Source organism: Opisthocomus hoazin, chromosome 22, assembly GCF_030867145.1.
Source record: "Opisthocomus hoazin isolate bOpiHoa1 chromosome 22, bOpiHoa1.hap1, whole genome shotgun sequence".
NCBI classification, from domain to species: Eukaryota; Metazoa; Chordata; class Aves; order Opisthocomiformes; family Opisthocomidae; genus Opisthocomus; species Opisthocomus hoazin.
In genome coordinates, this window is record NC_134435.1 from 1,711,155 (window position 1) to 1,730,219 (window position 19,065).

The 19,065-nt window shown below is 48.8% G+C and overlaps 2 protein-coding genes and 1 long non-coding RNA gene across 6 annotated transcripts in view; 1 reads left to right on the forward strand and 2 right to left on the reverse strand.

Annotated features, from left to right (window-relative positions):
- AFF4 (ALF transcription elongation factor 4) overlaps positions 1 to 13,908 on the forward strand; it is a 53,857-nt gene extending 39,949 nt beyond the window's left edge. For 2 of the 3 annotated variants that reach the window (XM_075441855.1, XM_075441853.1), the window contains exons 15-22: positions 1,861 to 1,958; positions 3,609 to 3,672; positions 3,822 to 3,958; positions 4,372 to 4,443; positions 5,230 to 5,323; positions 6,497 to 6,540; positions 7,603 to 7,826; positions 8,360 to 13,908. In XM_075441855.1, the coding sequence (XP_075297970.1) occupies positions 1,861 to 1,958; positions 3,609 to 3,672; positions 3,822 to 3,958; positions 4,372 to 4,443; positions 5,230 to 5,323; positions 6,497 to 6,540; positions 7,603 to 7,826; positions 8,360 to 8,478 (852 nt within the window). In that variant the 3' untranslated portion in view covers positions 8,479 to 13,908. The remainder of the gene's footprint in view (positions 1 to 1,860; positions 1,959 to 3,608; positions 3,673 to 3,821; positions 3,959 to 4,371; positions 4,444 to 5,229; positions 5,324 to 6,496; positions 6,541 to 7,602; positions 7,827 to 8,359) is intronic. The other variant, XM_075441854.1, reaches the window with a different exon arrangement.
- Positions 397 to 3,827, reverse strand: LOC142363979 (uncharacterized). Its single transcript, XR_012766070.1, has 2 exons — positions 3,696 to 3,827; positions 397 to 2,577 (listed from the first exon to the last, which is right to left on the reverse strand). It is a non-coding gene; the product is annotated as an uncharacterized LOC142363979 (long non-coding RNA).
- Positions 13,909 to 14,230: 322 nt separating the features above from the next.
- LEAP2 (liver enriched antimicrobial peptide 2) lies at positions 14,231 to 16,463 on the reverse strand. 2 transcript variants are annotated; one of them, XM_009932428.2, is made up of 3 exons: positions 16,061 to 16,355; positions 15,495 to 15,634; positions 14,231 to 14,579 (listed from the first exon to the last, which is right to left on the reverse strand). In XM_009932428.2, the coding sequence occupies exons 1-3, from the start codon at positions 16,115 to 16,117 to the stop codon at positions 14,543 to 14,545; spliced, it is 234 nt and encodes a 77-aa protein (XP_009930730.2). In that variant the 5' UTR covers positions 16,118 to 16,355; the 3' UTR covers positions 14,231 to 14,542. The 2 variants fall into 2 exon arrangements, with proteins under 2 accessions (XP_009930730.2, XP_075297971.1); XM_075441856.1 differs by lacking the exon at positions 14,231 to 14,579 and adding an exon at positions 14,588 to 14,800 and having other exon boundaries at positions 16,061 to 16,463.
- Between the last annotated feature and the right edge of the window lie 2,602 nt (positions 16,464 to 19,065).

The window sequence follows — 19,065 nt, forward strand, 5'->3', positions numbered from 1 at the left end:
GTTTAGTCATCTTCTGATTACTGATGCTGCTTATTTATCGTTCAGTTGGTTAATAGGAAACATCACTAGAAAGCTGTTTACACAACAGTAAATGGAACAGTGAGGTTACTTGTGTCATCGGAGCAGATACAGATCTTGCCCTGATTTTTTAAGGAGAGCAGGAGCTCAGTCCACGCCTGGTGCTAGAATGTGGAGCTGTAGCTCTCGTTTGGTGGCATTGTGGGACCCCCGAAAGAGTATTTTAACTCCAGCTCAGGAATGTACAGTGCTCTTCGTGGTCGAGTGGAGGAAAAAAGGTTATAATGATGGTGCAGAAAATGTTTTTTAAGAGATTTAGGTTAGGAAGATACTTAGATGGTTGAATTTAAAGATATTGTAGGAAGATGACACTGTTAGGTCACTAAATTGTAATGTGCTTTTTAATCGATATATAAATGTGTGTTACTGGACAGAAATGAGCAGCCTCTATTGTACAGGCAGTTGTTGAGCACAGTGTGTTTAACTGGGAGGGATTCCACCTTTGCCTGCGGTTCCAACGCGTGCTGCGGGTGCCGGAGCGGCCGGCTCCGAGCGCTCTGCAGCGCAGCCCCGAAGCCTCCGACGGGCTCTGGGAGCTCCAGGAGCTCAAGCCACTGCTGAACCTCCGTGGTTGGGTTTGCAGCCTCTGAAAAGCTTCAAAGCAAAGTCTAAAAGTGTTCGGGAAGGAGAATTGATTTGGGGAGGAGTAAAGCAGCCCGCAGAGCTCAGCAGTGGCAGAAAGTCGTTAGTCACCAGGGTGGAGCTCGTGCGTATCTGCGCTGGGAGCCGCGCGGTGTCACGTCGGATGCCAGCACCGTGCCAGTCTGGAGGCCTGGCAGGGTTGCGCGTTGGTGGCTGCGTAAGGCGCTTTCAGGAGCTGTAGACAGTGAATTTACCATGCAGGCTGACGTTCTGCCCTGTTGTTTGTCAGCGTAGAAACGTCCCTAAGCCAGTTGTCAATTTATGAGATGTTTATTGTTTTATGCTTCAGATAAGCTTAGTCATGCCTTTCTTGAAGTAGTGTAAACTCGTCCTGTGTTCCACTCCGTGTTTTGCTGTGCCCACGTTACAATGGGAGGTAGTACACTGCTGTGCAAATCTGGGGCCTTGCGACTCCAGGATCCTTCTGATTAGCAATAATCTGATAAATGTAGGTTATGGAATGCGTCTGTGTAGGTGGCCGATGGTCGCGATACATCAGGAGGGCGGAAAGCACATATGAAGCTGGGGAGTTGTTTTATACTGTTTAGCTGCTAAAAATCGATTCACTCACTATTCACAGAATATTTCTGCTGTCCAGTCTTTATCCCAGCCTGTCACGTTGAGCCAAGTATAGTGTAGGGGAGCAAGCACAGTGTGTTGTGAAGACAGCTGACTTTTCTCCCTGAAGATGATGCTTATCCTTCCATTTTTTTTTTCCCCAAGGCAAAGATGTTCGGCAGAGCGTATTGTTGACAGAAATGAGAAATCGTAATAATATTCATCACCTGTTTGTTAGGGTGGAAAAACAGGACTAAGAAATGGTGGGATGGGAGGTTCAGGGCGGGATTTGCTGGACCCAGGTGTGTCCAGAAAGCCTCGGCTGCATTCCTGCCGCTGATGGAGATCTCCGGGTGTGCGAGAGCGAGGAGCTTGATTACAGACTCAGTGTCTTCCTCTGCGCCAGCGTTAGGTGAAAGCCTCATGGAAGCTGGGTTACTGTCTGTGGTGAATGGCAGCTAAAGCAGCTGCCAGACTGACCTTAGTGCATAGAATGTGTGAAGTCAGGGGAGAAATTTATATAACAAATGCTTTTCTTGAAGACAGAGAAGATGTAACAGTTCTTTATTATTTTCCTTTCAGGAGAAGATTCTGAACAATTCATCAAACTGCCCTCCTGCGTCTGCTCCGTCTACGGAAAGCTCAAAGTCAAGAAGAGCAAAACTTGTTTTTGACGATAGGTAAGAACAGAAAAAGGTGCCTTTCCCTCGGTGGGGCCGTGACTGGGAGCATCGCCAGCTCCCTGCGGAGAAGAGTTGTCCCTTTGCTTCACGAGAGCTGTGAAGCCAAGCTCACACCGGAGAGCCGTGCATCGCACCTGCAGCGACGTGCTTGTCTGACAGCACCCTTGGCGAGGGCCACACGGTGGGCCTGGGTGGCTCCGGGGGCTGCTGGCTTTAATGGCTGGTGGGTCCCTTGCACCACAGCAGGATGCTGCTGCTCCCTGTCCGCCTGTTCTGTTCAGAGCCCGGGGGTCCGGCGCTGTGGTCCTTGGTAGTGGGGAGGAGCCTTTCTTATTCAGGTTCCAGATCCACAAGAGCAGGATCGGGATTTAATCCCGTGGGGTCAAAGAAAATATCTTGAAAAGAAAGTACAACAAATATTTTATCATCTCGTGCAGATTTTAGGTTTCACTCGTACCAAGTCACGTCTCAGCACAACGCTTGCTTTTTGTTGTTCTTTAAATTCACTTTGCAGATAAAATTGTGTTTATACTAAAAGTAAAACTAACTTCCTGGTTGAGAACTCTTTGGAGGTGGACAAGCTGGCTGGGCAGTGTTCTGCTCCTGGTAGTTACTCCTTAAAGAAAGAAAAAAAGAAGATAAAAGTCAAGTGAATTACATCATTAGACTACACTAAAGACAAAATAGTTTATGGGGATTTTGTAATTATTTCAAGACAAAACAGGGCTAAGAAATTGAGATAAGATCAAATGTCTACAAAAATAAAATGTGAACGTGTATTGACTTATAGGAAGAATGAGAGCACCCTCCAAGGAACAGTGATTATGCCTTGGAATGGCAACACGTTATAACCTTATGGTTATGACTGAGACATTACAGGATTTTTTGGGCCTAGAACTGATTGAACTAATTTTGTAGGTATAGAATATTTTTTAAAGTTAACTGTTGCTTTGTAATGACGCCAGTTTCCTGTAAGTGGACTGTTAAAAATGTTGATTTCAAATATGTTTAATTCTTAGCCAAGTAAGCTAGGATGGATGGGAGAAATTATTTCAAACTTTAATCAACTCATAGGTAATATGTTAATATACTGAAATATATAATTACACTTTTGTGAATACCTTCTGCTCGTCTAGTCATGGAAGGCATTTGGCATTGATTGTCTTGGGTGGCTAAGCAAAAGCAATGAACACCTGAAGGCATCTTGATTTATTTTGTGTTATTATCATACTTTTTAAATATTTCACACCCTCAGTAATGCCAGTCCCAGAGGCACGGGATTGATTTGTCCTCAAATTCTGCGGGTTTTTTCCTTCCCCTGCCCCTGTTGTTGGTCAGGTGTTTGGTTTGCTTGGCTGTCAAACGCAATGAGTTCAGCCGAGTCACGTGTACTGATCAGCTTGCTTGAAATACGGCTTTGAATTACCCGAAACTGGAGGATTAACTTTAAACTATTTTTAGCGATTTTATCATACTGTGACTAATCATACTAGTTAACTTTTTTAACAGTTTTATCATAGTGTAGCTCCTATAACTTGAGTTAGAAAAAAAAAAATACGGAATTTGGCAGGATTAAGAAACTTCAGTCGTAAAAGGAGATGCAGTGTGGGTGAGGCCGAGTCCATAACCTTGTGTCCTCTGTTGCAGGACTTACTCAGCTGATCATTATTTACAGGAAGCAAAGAAATTAAAACATAATGCAGATGCATTGGTAAGTCAGTCTCCAACACTCACCCCGTGTTTGCACGTTCTGCTGGGCTTTGTTTCCTCCCGTGGCCGTTCTGCTGCCCCGCTGCGCTGCAGCTTGCTTGCGTTTCCTCGCTGGTTTTTCGTCCTGACAAGTTTTTCCGCTCTCCTCAGTCCGACAGGTTTGAGAAGGCTGTGTACTACCTAGATGCTGTGGTGTCCTTCATTGAGTGTGGGAATGCATTGGAGAAAAACGCTCAGGAATCCAAGTCCCCGTTCCCTATGTATTCAGAAACTGTGGAATTAATCAAGTAAGCATTGCAAGGCGTGCACAGAAGCTAAGTGGGTGGGAAAGGGGGCTGGAAATCAGAGCTCCTAGATTCACTGGAGGTTTGCCACCAGCTTTTGAAATCTCTTCTCGTTCTCTAGTAGAACTGAATCACTTGCCAGTTTGTTCCAGTTGCTGAGGCTGCAAGTGTTTTTGTGAAGGTTGAGGTCCTTTCTGCTCAGGCCCTTGAAGTCTCCCTACAACGCGTAACAAACAGGAAGCAAAATTATTCCAATTGCTGCGTAGTCATGACGCGTTTTGTGTAGGGTCGGAGAGAGGTTTCTGAAATGGTGAAGACAGTTGAAACTAGAAATTTGTAAGGATGTCGGTGTCTTGTGGCTGATAAATGATGCTGTAATCTTTATTTTGTTGTTTGCTTGGTGTCTTCGTTTGTAGATACACTATGAAGCTGAAGAATTACTTGGCACCGGATGCGACGGCTGCAGATAAAAGGCTCGCAGTGCTGTGGTACGTGTGGTGGGAGCTTAATGCAGTGCCCTGATGAATTTCAGATGTTTGCTCTGCGTGAAATGCTGTGTCGCACTGAGTTGTCAGGTGTTTCTGAACCAAACAGAGGAGGTTTCCACTTGGCTGTACGTAAAGGTTAACGCTGTGTGTCTGGTTGCTGTAAACTGGGGCAGAGGGGGTGTTGAGGAGGGCCAAGCCTTTGGAATATGAAGGAGTGGCAGCAGAAAGGAGGGGCGTCCTGCACAGAATCCCAGCGTGGTGGGGGTTGGCAGGGACCTCTGTGGGTCATCTAGTCCAACCCCCTGCGGAAGCAGGGTCACCCAGCGGTGAGTCCACGTTTGGGCCGGCTGTAGAGAATTGTCGTTAGTCTCCTGGATTAACGAAGCGGTGCAGCACGCGCAGAGGACCAGACCCAGTTGGGGTCAGGTGGAGAAGGAAGGGGAGGCCGTGGCAGGCTGTGTTGGACTCGGTGTCCTGAGACGAGCGAGGCATGAAGTAAACCCTGATCTAGGGAGTGACTTGCTGTTGGCTCCTGAGCTCGGAACTGGAAGCTGATTCTATCAGCAGGATCACCAAAGGTTACAGGCTCGGCTCAAGGCACACAAAGCTGTGTTTTCACTGCCTTGAGAATTTAAAGGTGCTTATGGAAGTTTTTTTTGGTCAACCTGCAACTCGAGAATCAGCAGAGAAAACTTGAAGAGCATAGTGACTAGATTTTGGAACTTTGCTCAGTTGCGATGAACTTGACTTTAACTGTAAATGTTTTGTTGTTCTGTCCTTGCTCAGCCTGCGGTGTCAATCTCTCCTGTACCTAAGGCTCTTCAAACTGAAAAAGGAAAGTGCATTGAAATACTCCAAAACTCTGACTGAACACCTGAAGGTAAGTGCATTTGTATTTTCGTAGAATATTAAAAGCTAATTAAATTGAAGCTCTGCATCACTTAAACTTCCTGAATCCAGTTTTCAGACTGCTACACGTGAGCGTGGAATATACGCTGCCTAAAACTGGGCCTTGGAAGTGCTTTGAAGTTGAGTGGGTTAAAGCTGGGAAGAGCCAGCACGGCTGCCATAACCCTGCTGGGCCTAGCGTGGGAGCTCTCTGTGAATAACAAAATCTCGCCCTTGTCTTCTGTAATAAATCTAGTGGGCTTCAAGGAGAATTCAAAAACGTTTTTCTTGCTGCAGATACAGCAAGCTGAAACTGCTCTTTGGTGTTTCAGCGGAGGGGAGTTCCGGATCTAGGGGTGTACTGGTGTCTCACAGGGGCGGCAGCGCTTCAGCCTGCGCCATGGCTGGCAGCAGAGCCAGCGTCTGATCCGAACCCAAGCTGTGCTTTCTGGATCGTTGTTGTTTGCAGTGGGGTGTTTGGTATTTTCTTTTCATGAACCCACCCCACCCCCCACGAATTTCTCTAAATTCCCATGCCACTGATTTAAAAGTGCTGTCAGGGAAAAGAGATCGGGACACGTCCTGTGGATGAATTTATTTGAATCGGGGTGGTGCAGATGAGAAAAACAGTTATGATACTTCTGTAACGTCGCTCAGTCCTAAATCTCGACTGAGATTTTGCAAAGGACACTTGGGGACAGGTAACTGATGTCAGTGGCTTTCTCTGAAACTTCCAGCTGTCAGTGCTGAGCGGAGGCAGGCTTGTGGCGTGCCTGGCTGCTCAGATTTCTGGAGACATCTTTCATTGTTCAGTGCCAGTAACAACAGATTCCTTCCTATTAATGGGCTGAAAAAACAAAAATGTTCTCGTAGAGGCAATGGCATCTGATGGTTACAGCAGAGGACTGCTCCAATGCTGTATATATTTAGTGGTCTTCTTTGTGTTGCTAAAATAATCCCTTAATTTGTGTCATAGTCACCAGTAAAAAATGATATTTTCCAAATTTGAATTTACTGTGATCTTATTCAGAATTTTGGTTATTGCTTAAAAGAAAAACTACAAAAATTCCTTTGTTCAAAAATAACCAATGAAATAACCAGGTAAAGTATAACTCGTTCAAGTATAAACACGAATCGGGTGACAAATTTATTTTTCCCCAAACAGAATTCCTATAACAACTCTCAAGCACCGTCACCTGGTATGGGAAGGTAAGTAGTGACAGCTCTCACCTGTATTTCTCAGCTTACAGGCAGTTTTCTCCCTGAACGGAGCGCCTGGGGTGCTCGGGGCGTAGCTTTTCACTCTGCGGAGTGCTGGGGTGGTTGTTCTGAGGGTGCAGGTTTTGATTCGGCTGCTGGCACAACTGTTCTGATGGAAGCTGTGGCTGGAAGGCTGCTGCTGGTGGCAGTGCTCTGCGGGGAGTGTGGCTGGCAGCTCCTTGCCGCAAGGAAAGGGTCAGCGTGCCACCGACACCCAAGCCGCTGCTGAGTTTTGTTGTTTAATGCTTTTATTTAATGCTTTTTCCCCAAAAACAATGGCTTTATTAATGCTGCAAGCCCAGACGGCTGCAAGTGCTCTCAAGGTTGTCTGTTCCATAGTACAGCAGTTTGGTTCTGTGCTTTAAAAGCTGGCAGGGGGCCTGGGGCAGGTGACTCTGCGAGGCTGAGGAGGGTCCTTCAGACGTGCGTCGTGTTAGCTGCAAGCGTAGGACCGTGGCGGGAGAGTCACCGTGTAGCTGTGGTGTTTTCAGTATTGCTCTTTAAGGTTCAGCTGATCTCAACGGTGAATTCAAGATTTTATGGAATTGAAAGGTGGTGAGGTTTGGTGGTTGGGTTTCGGCTGTGAAGCTAAAATGTCAGCTTGAGGAAGAACTTCTTCCCTCTGAGGGTGACGGAGCCCTGGCCCAGGCTGCCCAGGGAGGCTGTGGAGTCTCCTTCTCTGGAGATGTTCCAGCCCCGCCTGGCCGCGGTGCTGTGCAGCCTGCTCTGGGTGACCCTGCTTGGGCAGGGGGTTGTGCTGGGTGACCCCCAGAGGGCCCTGCCAACCCCTGCCATGCTGGGATTCTGTGATTCTATGTCAGAGCTGGAGGATCCTCAGCCGTTGTTACCAGCTCAGGAATTTCATGGCTGCTTGACGTGTACAGCAGGAGAGCGTTGGCGTCTCACACCCCGAGGTGTGGGAGGAGAGGCCTCAGAGGCTGTGTTACAGCGTGATGTGCCTGACGTACATACGTATACGCATCTTACATTGAATATTTTTCTCTGGACCAGCAGCAAGCCTGTCGGTATGCCGTCTCCAGTCTCTCCAAAGCTGTCTCCGGGGAATTCAGGAAATTACTCTTCCGGGGCAGCCAACCCTTCAGGGAGCGGGTCTTCGGTGACGATCCCCCAGAGGATCCATCAGATGGCAGCCAGCTACGTCCAGGTTACGTCCAACTTCCTCTATGCCACTGAAATTTGGGACCAAGCCGAGCAGCTGTCTAAAGAACAGAAAGGTAAGGGCTGGCGCAGCTGGATTCTAACAGCAGATCTACCAGGGTGCGCTGAAACCTTGCCAGGCTTTGGGTTGTGGAGATGCGGTTAATGGTGCGCAGGATGCTTAACCAGGTCCTCTGCAGAAATAAGGCAGAGAGTTACACCTGGCAGTGAGGCCCCGGGCTGGCTGTCCTAGTGGTGCTGGAGGCCGGGTGCTTCCCACCACCTGTGTGTCTTAAAGCAAAACAAAAATCTACGTTGTGTTTCCTGTAAAATGTTAGGTGTAGGAAGAGGAACTTGGTACATCTCCATTTCTGAATTTCTTATGTGAAATACACATTTGAGGAGGAAACCAAGGAAGTTTTGCAGTTGTTTAACCATGCTCTAATTATGCACCAGTCTTCTGCAAAAGAGTAGAGAAATTGATGAGAAAGGACCTTTTTCATTTATTTTCGTTCTGCCATCGTTCAGCCGTCTTCTCTTAATCTGAAAGATTCGTGCGGAAAAGCTGGGGAGTTTGGGTGTAGTTTAACTCGTGTTTCTGTTGTTTTAGAGTTCTTTGCTGAACTGGATAAAGTTATGGGCCCTCTGGTTTTTAATTCGAGCATCATGACAGACCTAGTGCGTTACACCCGGCAGGGACTGCACTGGTTGCGCCTGGACGCCAAGTGATTCTTTGAACTGAAGGAATGGAAAGTCGAACACATTTTTCTCGCTGCCTCTGATTTATCTCCACAACACTGTGTCATGTCAATAAGGAAGACTGCCATAACACATTGCTTAGTTGACACTAAGAGCAAGGAGTGCTTTCACGTGTCTCCCATCCTCCTTTGTCTTTTGTGTTTTAACCCCAAATCATCTGGTTAATGGACTTGTTCAGTATTCCCGATTTAAGTTATTTAAATATTTTAAAATTTGCTACATATAAAGGTGTAGTTTTGCTGATCTGTCACGGATAGATCATTGGAATTCCAGTCATAATGCATAAACAGTCAGTTTAAATCCTATTTATTTTAATTTTTTATTTTTAATTTTGAAAAGCCCAGTTTGGGGCAGTTTTTAGCTATTTCTTCCCGAAATTTACCCTTTCGAGTACTTAGCAGAAATTAAACATAGACACTTTATTTAAGTACTTTGTGAGCTTTGTTACTCTGTAATGTCTTGTGGTGGTAGAGCCTGTAAAAGGAACTAGGGTTGATAGGTTCTAACGTGTAGGGACACCATACTTTTCATGCCTAATGCCTATGAGTCGACTAATAAATGGCAACTACAGATTTATTATTGCAGAATTTGTACTAAATAGAAAAGTTCCAGATATTCTTCTACGTATTAAGATGCTTCATTTAAATGAATTATAAAGAAATTTATATGGAAAAGTATTTAGCTGGATCTGGCTTGGATTGTTTCCAAGGCAGTTTCAAAGCATCGATTAACACTATAACAATCACAAAACATTACAGTAATTTGCATTTAATGTAATACCGAAGTGATGGTGTGGGAATGACCTTCAGTCGGATAGATGCGATGCGTACAGGAAAGGTTTCTGAAATGGACAATCTTGTGCTTTTTTTGTATCTCCTCATGTAAAATACGTTTTGTTTCCTTGCTTGTCATTTGTTGACACGTACGAAATCGGTGAACTTTGTGGTTCAGAACCCAACAGTAGTTCAATTCCTGCCAGGACTGTCATTTGCATCTTTTCCATTGACTGAGAAACCAGGAATCTTCAGCAGCAGCGGAGGTCGGCCTTCTCCGTTCGGGTCAGGTGGGTGATGGACACTACAGGACGACAGCGCGGCAGCCGTCGGGGGGGAGCGCGCCTGCGGCCGCAGGGAGAGCTGCCGACGGTTTCCACGCGGAGCGGCTTCGGCGCTCGTACCTACCCCGTGGTAACGAAGGTCCCGTTCGTGGTGGCCGGAGCGTAAGACTCGCTCGCGAGGGAGCGACTCGGTGCAACGGGAGCGGTGCGTGGCGTTGCGGTTGGCTGCTCTCCCAAAGTGCAAACCAAAGTACCTTTCCACGTAAGGTGCTTGTCTGAGGAAGAGGTTTCAAATGCTACTGCTTTCAGTATTGCTTAGTGCCCCGAACATGTCTGGTGTGCCTTATGCCTTACTTTTAGATGAAGATTTTATGAACTGTTTACAAGATGTTCTACAGCAGGACCAGGTATACTGTATGCAGTGGTCTTCTGCAGTACTTGGGTAAAATTCCATTTCCTTTTTCAGAGCCCTAGTGTCTGTCACACAAGCCGACTTCTCATTGCGCTGGTCTCCTTTTGAAGAGTCAGACTCTGAATCCTTTGGAGTGAGATTGTGGAATGCTGCTTCGTTTTCTCTCCCGTTTAACCCTTTATTCTGTACCAGATATGAACGTGCATGTTCAGGAAAATGATTGCACTAAATTTTTTGTGTAGTTGTAGTGAAGTGCCAAAATCACGGCAACCTCGAGAGAAGGAATAGAATTCTACGCTCCTTAGTACTGCAGTATGTCCTATGGGCTTTAAGAGTTTAGAAATTTTGCAAATTAGTAACCTACTAAAAGGTAGCTGCATATTCGTAGAGCTTCCTTTCCGTTCCAGCGTGTTTTGTACTTCCAGAAAAGCTTTGCTACGTACGAATTGGTGAACAGACCGGTGACGTTTTCCGCGGTAGCCGAGTTTACCCGTCAGGTCTGTCGGAGCATCCTTTTTATTGAATCACTGTGCGAGGTCACGTTTCTGTTCGTGTTTGCTGTTGGAGACGGAGCTCCCTACCCTCAAACTCCGCATCTCGGTTGATGGGACACTGTCACCTGTTTTTCCCTTAATACTCTAAAGTGCCTAGCACACTTTTGACGCTATATAAAAAAATACCTTCGTAGAAGTTGCATTCGTAGTTTTATTTTGTGCGTAGCGCTGCACTAGCCAGCATGGCTGTTTTTTGGCTTGCTCCTTCGTGCACAGTCACCATTACTGCTAGCAGGAATGGTCTCATCTCTGGGAATTTTTTTTCCTTAACTAGAGTCCCACAAATACCTTTTGGAGTCACGCTGAATTGGTCTCTTAAAAATGTATCGCTTATCCCTAGGCCAGTGGATCTTAAAAAAATTGTCTTCAGATGACCAGAAGACACTTTACATCGTGTCGAAACGTGGACCTGAGCTGGTTGAGAGTGTTCCCCCTCAGCGGTCGACTTCATAGTAACCCACCCTCTCGTGTGCCGTCGCGGGTCCTCTGTCCGTACAGAGGTGTGTGGGGGTCTCGTAATGCCTCGCGCATCGGTGGCTGTTTCGGACAGCTACATTTAACCCTCACAATTCCAAAAGCAGATCTGAATTTGGGATTTACCGTTGTTGCCGAGAGAAGAGTTACGTACTTTGTCAGGTTCCATAGCTAAAAACCCTGCAAGTACACGACAGGCTCTGTCAGAGCGCGGGCGAAGGGGCTGGTCCCATCCTCCCGCAGCGGGAGCGCGTGGCCCGGCCGTGCCGACGCAGGGCGGCGGGGGCATCCCCAGCTCCTGGCGTCCCCGGCGAGTCCCTCGACGATGGTCTGGTGAATGCGTATCAACGCCGTAACTCCAGTTCCCTCGCTGAACGCGGTCCCAGTTGGTGAATCTTAAAAATGGCTTAATCAGACTAGGCTTGCTCAGATATCAGTGCTGTTTGAATTTGCTTTTTAGACTTGCAGGTTCCTAGGTGGTAAGGTGCGACCATTTATATAATTATAAACAAATCTTCAGGAGTAACACAGCCCGAGACGTTTCTTTTGATTTGAAACTATTAGCCATAAAGCAGAGCACATGGGTGGCTCTTCTTGGCTTTTGATGGCAGTATGCAATTTGTATTGTATGTGTCTTTTAATATATATGTGTATATATATGAACTCAGTCTGTCCAAAGTATATGTTATACTTGTTTTTAGATTATGGTGCAACTGACTATAGTGATATATTATTTATTGAGTGCTGAATCGCCATCTTATTGGTGATAAATCTTGCATATTATACAGGAGTGCAATGTATATTCCTTTAGATTGCTGAGGCTCAATTGCTGTGATATCAAAAAAAAAAAAAAAGCCCTGAAATGTATTTATGAACGGCCCCAACATACAGAGAGTCAGTACGTTAGGGAAATAACGTAGCGCTTGCCCGGGGCAAGTAAAGCAAAGCCGTCGGCAGATGGTTCTGTAGTTTGCCCAAATGGCAGCTGCTGGCAAGAGAGACTCCCTTTGCTGTATTTCATCTTCCATTTACCTAGCAGCTGTCTGCGGTCACTGCAGTGTTTGTAATAAGGCAGATACAAAAGGGCCTGAGCAAGTCAAGTTTGAATTACCCATTGGGGAGGAAACAACTTCCAGATTCTTGGATTTCTGACAAACACTTTGGTCAGGGTTGAAGTGACTCCATCTCGATGAACCGGTGGTACAGAAAACCCTGTGCTTCCGAGCGACAGAGTTCACGCAGACGTCTTCAGCTCCGCAGGGCACCCGGAGCTTTTCGTAGCCAACTTGGGCGAATCCAGAGCTGTCCCAGCAGACAGAGCCCCTAAGCAGGCAGGTGAGGTGAGCCCGCGCCGTCAGCGGCTCGTGACGCTTCCCCAGGCCCCGGTCTCTGCTGCCGTGATGCCGTCGGGGGCCCGCGGGGCTGGGGCGGGCAGGGACGGGTCCGCTGCACGGTCCGTAAATCCCTCACCGGGCAGCAGCTCTGCGCCGTGCGGGTCAGCTACGCGGGCAGCCTCGGCGCGCTGCTCCCTGCCCCAAACGCTGCGCCACGCGATGCGGAATGCCGCGGTGCTGCGCCGAGCTTGCGTAGGCTGCCTGGGTGTAAGCGCTTCACCCGTGGTCATCTCATCCGGGCGCTTCGCGGAAGCGTGTCCGTTCCCGGCAGAACTCTGCGGAGCTGACGGCGGCAGGCGGGAATGCGACGCTGCGTTCCCCGCCTGCGGTTTGGACCCGCAGCCCTCGGCGGCGGTGCGGTTGGGTGCGCGGCGCTCCCGCAGCGGGCGTGCGGCCGCGTCGGCGTTAGGCGCCGGAAAACCGAGCTCTAAGGACCAGGCACGACTCTTGCAAGCACAGTTCCTGACATTTGTATCTGGTCCCCCTTTTAAATTGTTTTAAGAAATTTTGTATATGGAGGATAAAGTGCTTATATATTTATTAAAAATCCTTTATCTTATTTGAAATTATTATTTGGTGAAGAAGGGTTTTTCTTTTGGGGGAGGGCTGGCGGGTGGGGGAAGGTAACTTTTAACCTGTCACTTATCAGTGCAGCCCTTAGGACCCACACAGGAAGGTACTGCTCGTAACCGACGGGATGTCTCTGTTTTATGCTGTGTACACGACAAGTCCATGTGTTACATTTTTGTTTCTATCAAAATATTTAGGCATCTGTCTTCGACCAAAACCTAAAAAAAAAAAAAAACCAAACTGTGATTTTATTTGTTGCAATACATTTGAAATTTCAAAGGGTACTTTGGGGCTCAAAATTAGGATTTCTAAGTCAGTATGTGCATTTCACGTAATAAAGCTGTTAATGGTGAGCAAAGTATTATATACTAACTAGATTTTTTCCACATCTGTATAGTATATTCTATGTATTTTGTGGTATTGAGATTATAGAAAGTTTAGTGTCCGAAACATGCGTTTAATGTGTATTTTTAAACAAATTTATGGCAATTAAAATATTTGGAGAAAAGGGTATCACATTTCAATTTGTAAAGATCTTTTTAACTACTGTGTCATTAAAATGCTTTGTACAATGCAGAACTGTAACTGGAGAAACTAAGTTTAATAAATATCAAATAGATTTTCTGTATTAAACTTCAGCCCCCTGTGCTCGTATCTGTCGCGCGGGCGCTCTCCTCCCTGCTGTTGCCTTTTCCAGCCCAGTTTTCTCCGGTGATGCGAGCGCTCTGTGCCGCGGGGAGGCAGATCGCCTTCGGTCTTCGTGGCCTGGGCTGGCTGGCGTTTGAAGAGCGGCTTCGTTTCTCTCAGCCCTCCCTGTTAACGTGCTCCTGCTGTTTTGATCAGATTATTTTAAAACAGCAGATGCCTCAGTGGCAAAAGTCTAGGACTTTTATAAGTAAATCTGACTAGAATGAAATACGTAATACATGATATAAGTAAATCTGAATAAATACATGATATAAGTAAATCTGACTAGTAATGAAATACTTTTGGTTATCGCTGGATACGTCTGAGATATTGAAAATGCCGTCAGCACGGTCGGTGTGTTTGCTCCCTCGTCCTGCCCGGCCTTTACCTGAGGCCCTGGCACGAGTCCGGCGGCTGCGACCGAGATGAGGTGGAAGCGCGATCTGCTCGATGCCCTCACCCGGCTGAAGGATGAAGGTCTCGAGTCCAGCTTGAAACAAGCACTCCTCCTCAGACCGCCTGCTGCACGCTCCCCACACGCTCTGCCCACAGGATACAAGGAAAACCAAGGTGGTTCGCCCAAGATAAATTTTTAATTTACACCTTAAAAAAAACCAAAATGAACCATTACAGAAAACCCAAAAGGAACACGAGAGGCAGAGTCCTTTTATTGAGCGTGGCCAGAGAGCCGTCCTGACGCGCGTGCCCTGGGTAGCAAACGCTCGTGCGCTCTGTGAAGTCCGTTGGTCAGTTCGTGTCACAGAGGTGTTGCGCACACCTAGCGCTCCGTTCACTGTCCTGGCTTTTGGACGGTCCATAAATACTTGGGAAGCAGAGCGGAGCGCTGTTAGCAGTAACAGCGATGGGTGTTCTTCGTCCCGCCGGGTCACTCCAAGGCCGTTCTGAGGAAGCAGCGGTTCTTCCTGGAAAACAAAACCTGCTCAGGCGCTGCCCGGCAGGGCGCGGGCTCAGCTCACGGAGCCGCGCGCGCCGTGTTCACCTCTCTGCAGCTCATCTTGATTCATCGCTCTCTGCTCCTTGCTCTGCGGAACAACCCCACAGCGCTCGTGGCCCAGGGCTCTCTGGTCGGGCTGCGGTGCAGAAGTGACACGCCGTAGGAGTCCCTCTCTGTATCTGCACGTCGCTGCCGTCACAGTTCACCTCCGTTAATCGGTAGACCCAAACGATGCGTTTCAAACGCGTGCAGGACAGCAGCCCGACTGCCGCGTCCTGCTGTATCCAGGGATAGCGGGAAGTGGGTGCCTTCTGCCCTGTCTCTGCTTTCTGCTGTGTGCACAGTTCTGCCACGCACAGCCAGCCACTAGGCAGTAATTTTAGTTAATCAATCTAACTATATGTAGTTGGGCAATTTGCTCATGTCTGGTGTTCATGAGAACTTGATGGCTTTAGGTATTTTAGTTGTCTTTTAAACTCTGAGCTTCAGTGATCACCGTAAAGTGATTAATTTAGGGTAAGGCACTGCTTTTAATTAATATATGCTTTAGAGCGAACAGTATTGGCTTTAAGAAGGATTAATTTTAAGGTGTCTCAGCAATTATCTAAAGGCTGTCTGGAATCCTGCCTTCTTTTGTGAGAAGACAGGTTATTTGGGGTTGCAAGGAAGGGACTCGGGCTTGTCACCCAGAGCACCTGGACTCTGCTCTGTTTGCCTTACTTACAAAAGATGTCTGAATCTATTGCCCCATCCCTGTTCCTGGTGTCTTTTTTGTGCACAGGATTAACTCCGTGTCTCGTCTGGATGACAGTAAGTGGGAGCTTCCTCCCCATAACACACCGCCGAGCGTCGCCGAGCCTGGACCCCGCGCAGGAGGAGTTACCTGCACAGCATGGTAATGCACTCGCTGTTGTCCCTGCACGCGGCGCCGATGGGTCTCAGCGAGACTCCTCTCCAGAAGGGCGTCATCCTCCGCGCCCGCGTTAGCCGGGGCTGGCGGTGGTGCGGGGAGGCACAGTGCGTCTGAAACAGAGCCGGAGCGCGGCCGTCAGGAGCACGCAGCAGCCGCAGGCACTCCTCGCTCGGATGCTGAGCTCAGCAGTCCGGAGCGAGGAGCTTGAGGTCTTTCTCGTTTTCAGGCGATAGAACGCTCTGTTGAAGTATAATTGCTTGTATCCTAACCCCAAAGGAGTAAGAAGTGTAAAAATGAATTATGGTGTTTAATCTTCTTGGGAGGGAAGGCAGAAGGAGTCGCTCAGTTATGTCTCAGAGTAACCCGGTATTCGCTAAGCAGTCACTCCCATTTTTATGATGTTGAATCCTCTGAGAGCGCTCTGCTGGCACCTCTGACTCCTGCCAGTTGCTCTTACTCATGCAAATCCTAACACTTTCCATTAACTCCCTACCTGACCACTTGAATTAGCACTTTAAATCGTTATCTCTATTTACCTGGCTGAGCAGCAGTGAGCAGAGCAGAAAGACTGCCATCGCTTTCCAGCGGAGCATCCTCACGGCGCGAGCTGTCACTTGGACCGCAGGACCAGCCGAGGGCACAGGAAGCAGGAAAAGCCCCAAATAGACCTTCCCGAGCCTCGGCGAGATTTTTATAGACTACATTCTCTTATCTTTGCATCAGCTGTCAGTCACTGCAGGAACAAAGTTCGTTTCGGAGCAAGAGGGAATTACTAAGTTAGCATCTCCCGAAGTGGTCTGGTTCAAGGCCTGTCTGCCTAGCTAATGATTTACTCCCCTTCCACTTGTACTTTGTCTGGTCGGCTTACCGGCTGGGCCAGCCGTTCCTTTTTTTAAAGCCTACCTAACACCTTACCAGAACTCCATGGCGCATCTGCAAGCAAAAGCATGGTTGGCCCGAAGTATTATGGTAAAGATCAAAAGCCATAACCTTATTTAACTTCTGTGACATGCACAGTGCGTGCAGCTTCGTCAGCTGGGCCAAGTGTCACCTCACCAAGCTTATCTGGAGCAGGGAATCACACCTTGGATTCTGCTGCTCCTTCTTGGTACGTGAAAGAACCGTGAGGAAGCTGCTTAACCTTCCTTGCCGCACACACAGTGCTCAAAAAGCAGACGTCCTACTTTCCGGGTGCGTTTTGCAGTGTGGAAAGCACGTTGTGCACGATAAAAGAACCTCCCGAGGATCCCAGCGTGCAGTGAGAGACAGTGGCCTCTCGCTCGCTGAGCCCAAGGCCGCTGTCAGGGCTTCGGGGGCCGAGCTGCTGCAGGCGGCCAGGCTGCGGTCTTTAGGCAAGCCCTCTGCGATCGGCTGCCTCGCAGCGTAACTCACAGTTAAGCCTTCCAGGGGTGCCAGCAGCTCCCATGGGTGTGGATGGGCGCTTTCTAATTAGGAGGAATCTTAATTTTTTCCATTGTGAAGTGACATTGTAACAGCCTAGAGACAAGAATGCTGAAGAAGAGCTATCCATCACCGCTCATCTTCTTTATAATCCTCCCCGCTTACCCACACTGAGACAAGCGGGAGAAGCATGCGTCTGAGATCGCCAGTCTGTAATGGACCTTGCTGGTACTCGCCCCTCTTCCTCCCCCTCCTCCTCCTCATCTGTGAGATCTTGTGCCTCTGGCTCCCACATCTGTCCCCCGTACACCAGATCCGTCGGGTGCAACATTTCTGAGACCGCAGAGTAACAGAGAGAGGATAACAACTTACTCATGTTGAGCGTGTGCAGGGCTGGAGCGCGCCCTGTTTTGAGTTACTCCAGGTAGGAAGATACCGTGTAAAAAAATGAACGATGTTTTAGTGAAATTGTAAATACAAATCTGGATGTAACAGGCTACCATTTTCTGTGATTGCTTAACACGGAGGCGTAAATGCCAGCGTGGAAGGCGAGTGAGGGAGATTGAGATATTGGCGCGTTGTCAGGTTCCTGTCTACGGACGATTACCCCTCAGCCCAGACTTCACTGCGCTGAAGTAAAAACCCTGCCCAGCACACTGTCTGCAACTGCTGGAAACTCTGCTCCTTTCCTAGGGCTCTTCTGACACTTTCCTCTGCCCTGTCTGTCTTGCTTCCCTGGGAGGAGGAATGGAAACTCTTCATCATTTCACCTTCCTGGGTCTGACGAAGGCAAGGGGACGGTCAGGCACGGCACATCAAATGGCCAAACTGCAAAGTTTCTTTTACGTTTGGCCGTGAAATTGTCCCCTGTTTTTGCCATGAAGTCCTTTCCTTCCATGCATCCAAGTTCTAACTTCTGCCCTCTCCGCTCGGCACTGGTAGAGAGCAGAGACTGGAAAACGGGCGGCGGCAGCCGTCGGCTGGACCCCAGCTCCGACAGCAGTGCCCTCTGCAAGCCGCTGTTTCCCGGCCTTTTTGGCTAGGGGAGACCAGTACTTTGTGACGCTGCCTCGGAACTGCTGGGTGTCCTCCTGGGCTGCTAGCAGCGTCAGCATGGCCCTTACAGGCAGCAATCTGTTTACCCTGTGCGAGAAACTGGGGGCGGGGGGGGGAGAAAAAGAAATTGAGCCAATGGGTTCCATGTAAGCAAGGCCAGCGCGCCAGCAGACGCCGCGGCAAAGACGCAGCTTTAACAAACAGAAAATGCAAATTAAAACAAACCACAGAGCATTGCTAGTTCTAACATTTAGCAAAAGGGCAACAGGAATTTGTGAGACGACCGAGGACTTTTCAAGCGCCTTGCTCAGACTCCGAAACACCCGCCGGCCCAGCTCCCGCGCGCCCAGCGGGACGCAGCCCTGCTGCAGACTGGTTCGGCACCCGGCTCCCTGCCCGGTGGGCCGGGCCCTGGCTCGGCGCAGGGGCACCGGAGGACGGGCGGACAGACGGACGGCGGCGGAGCAAAGGGCGAGGAGGCCCAGCCTGCCTGCGGACGCGCTGCCGGCAGGGCGGAATGGCTGCCCGAGCGCTCGCTGGGCTGCGGGTCACCGGCTGGGGTGACGGTGCCGCGCTGTTTACAGCCGGCTGTCAGCTGGTTCACAGTTCAGCTGTCTGCGAACCGGGGCAGAGACCTCGCCGGAGACCGAGACAGCAGCGTTGCTGAGACGAAATTCATTGAGAAACAAGTATCTGCTGAAGCTGCCGGGAAGAGTTCACACGTGCCGTCGTTTCGGCTACCCAGCAGCTGCCGCGGGCGCTCTGGGACGCGGAGTAAGCGGGACTCGCGTCAAGTTTTGAGTAAAGTCTGCCTCTAGGCATCTGTGCTGGCTCTCACCATCGCAGCAGCCAGTTCGTTGCTCCCTGCTTGCTTACGCTGCCTCGAAAATACCAACGAACTGAAAGGCAGGGTTAAATTTAAGCACAGAATTATTTTTAGCACAACTTGCAGCAGGGGATGACTGGTATGACTCCTGTTCGTGCCAGCCTCGGGCTGTATTTGGAGCAAACACAGGAGCCGTAGGAGCAGCCCCAAGACTGAGCTTAGCGTCGCATGCTTTTTAAACCTACACCAAGAGCCCCG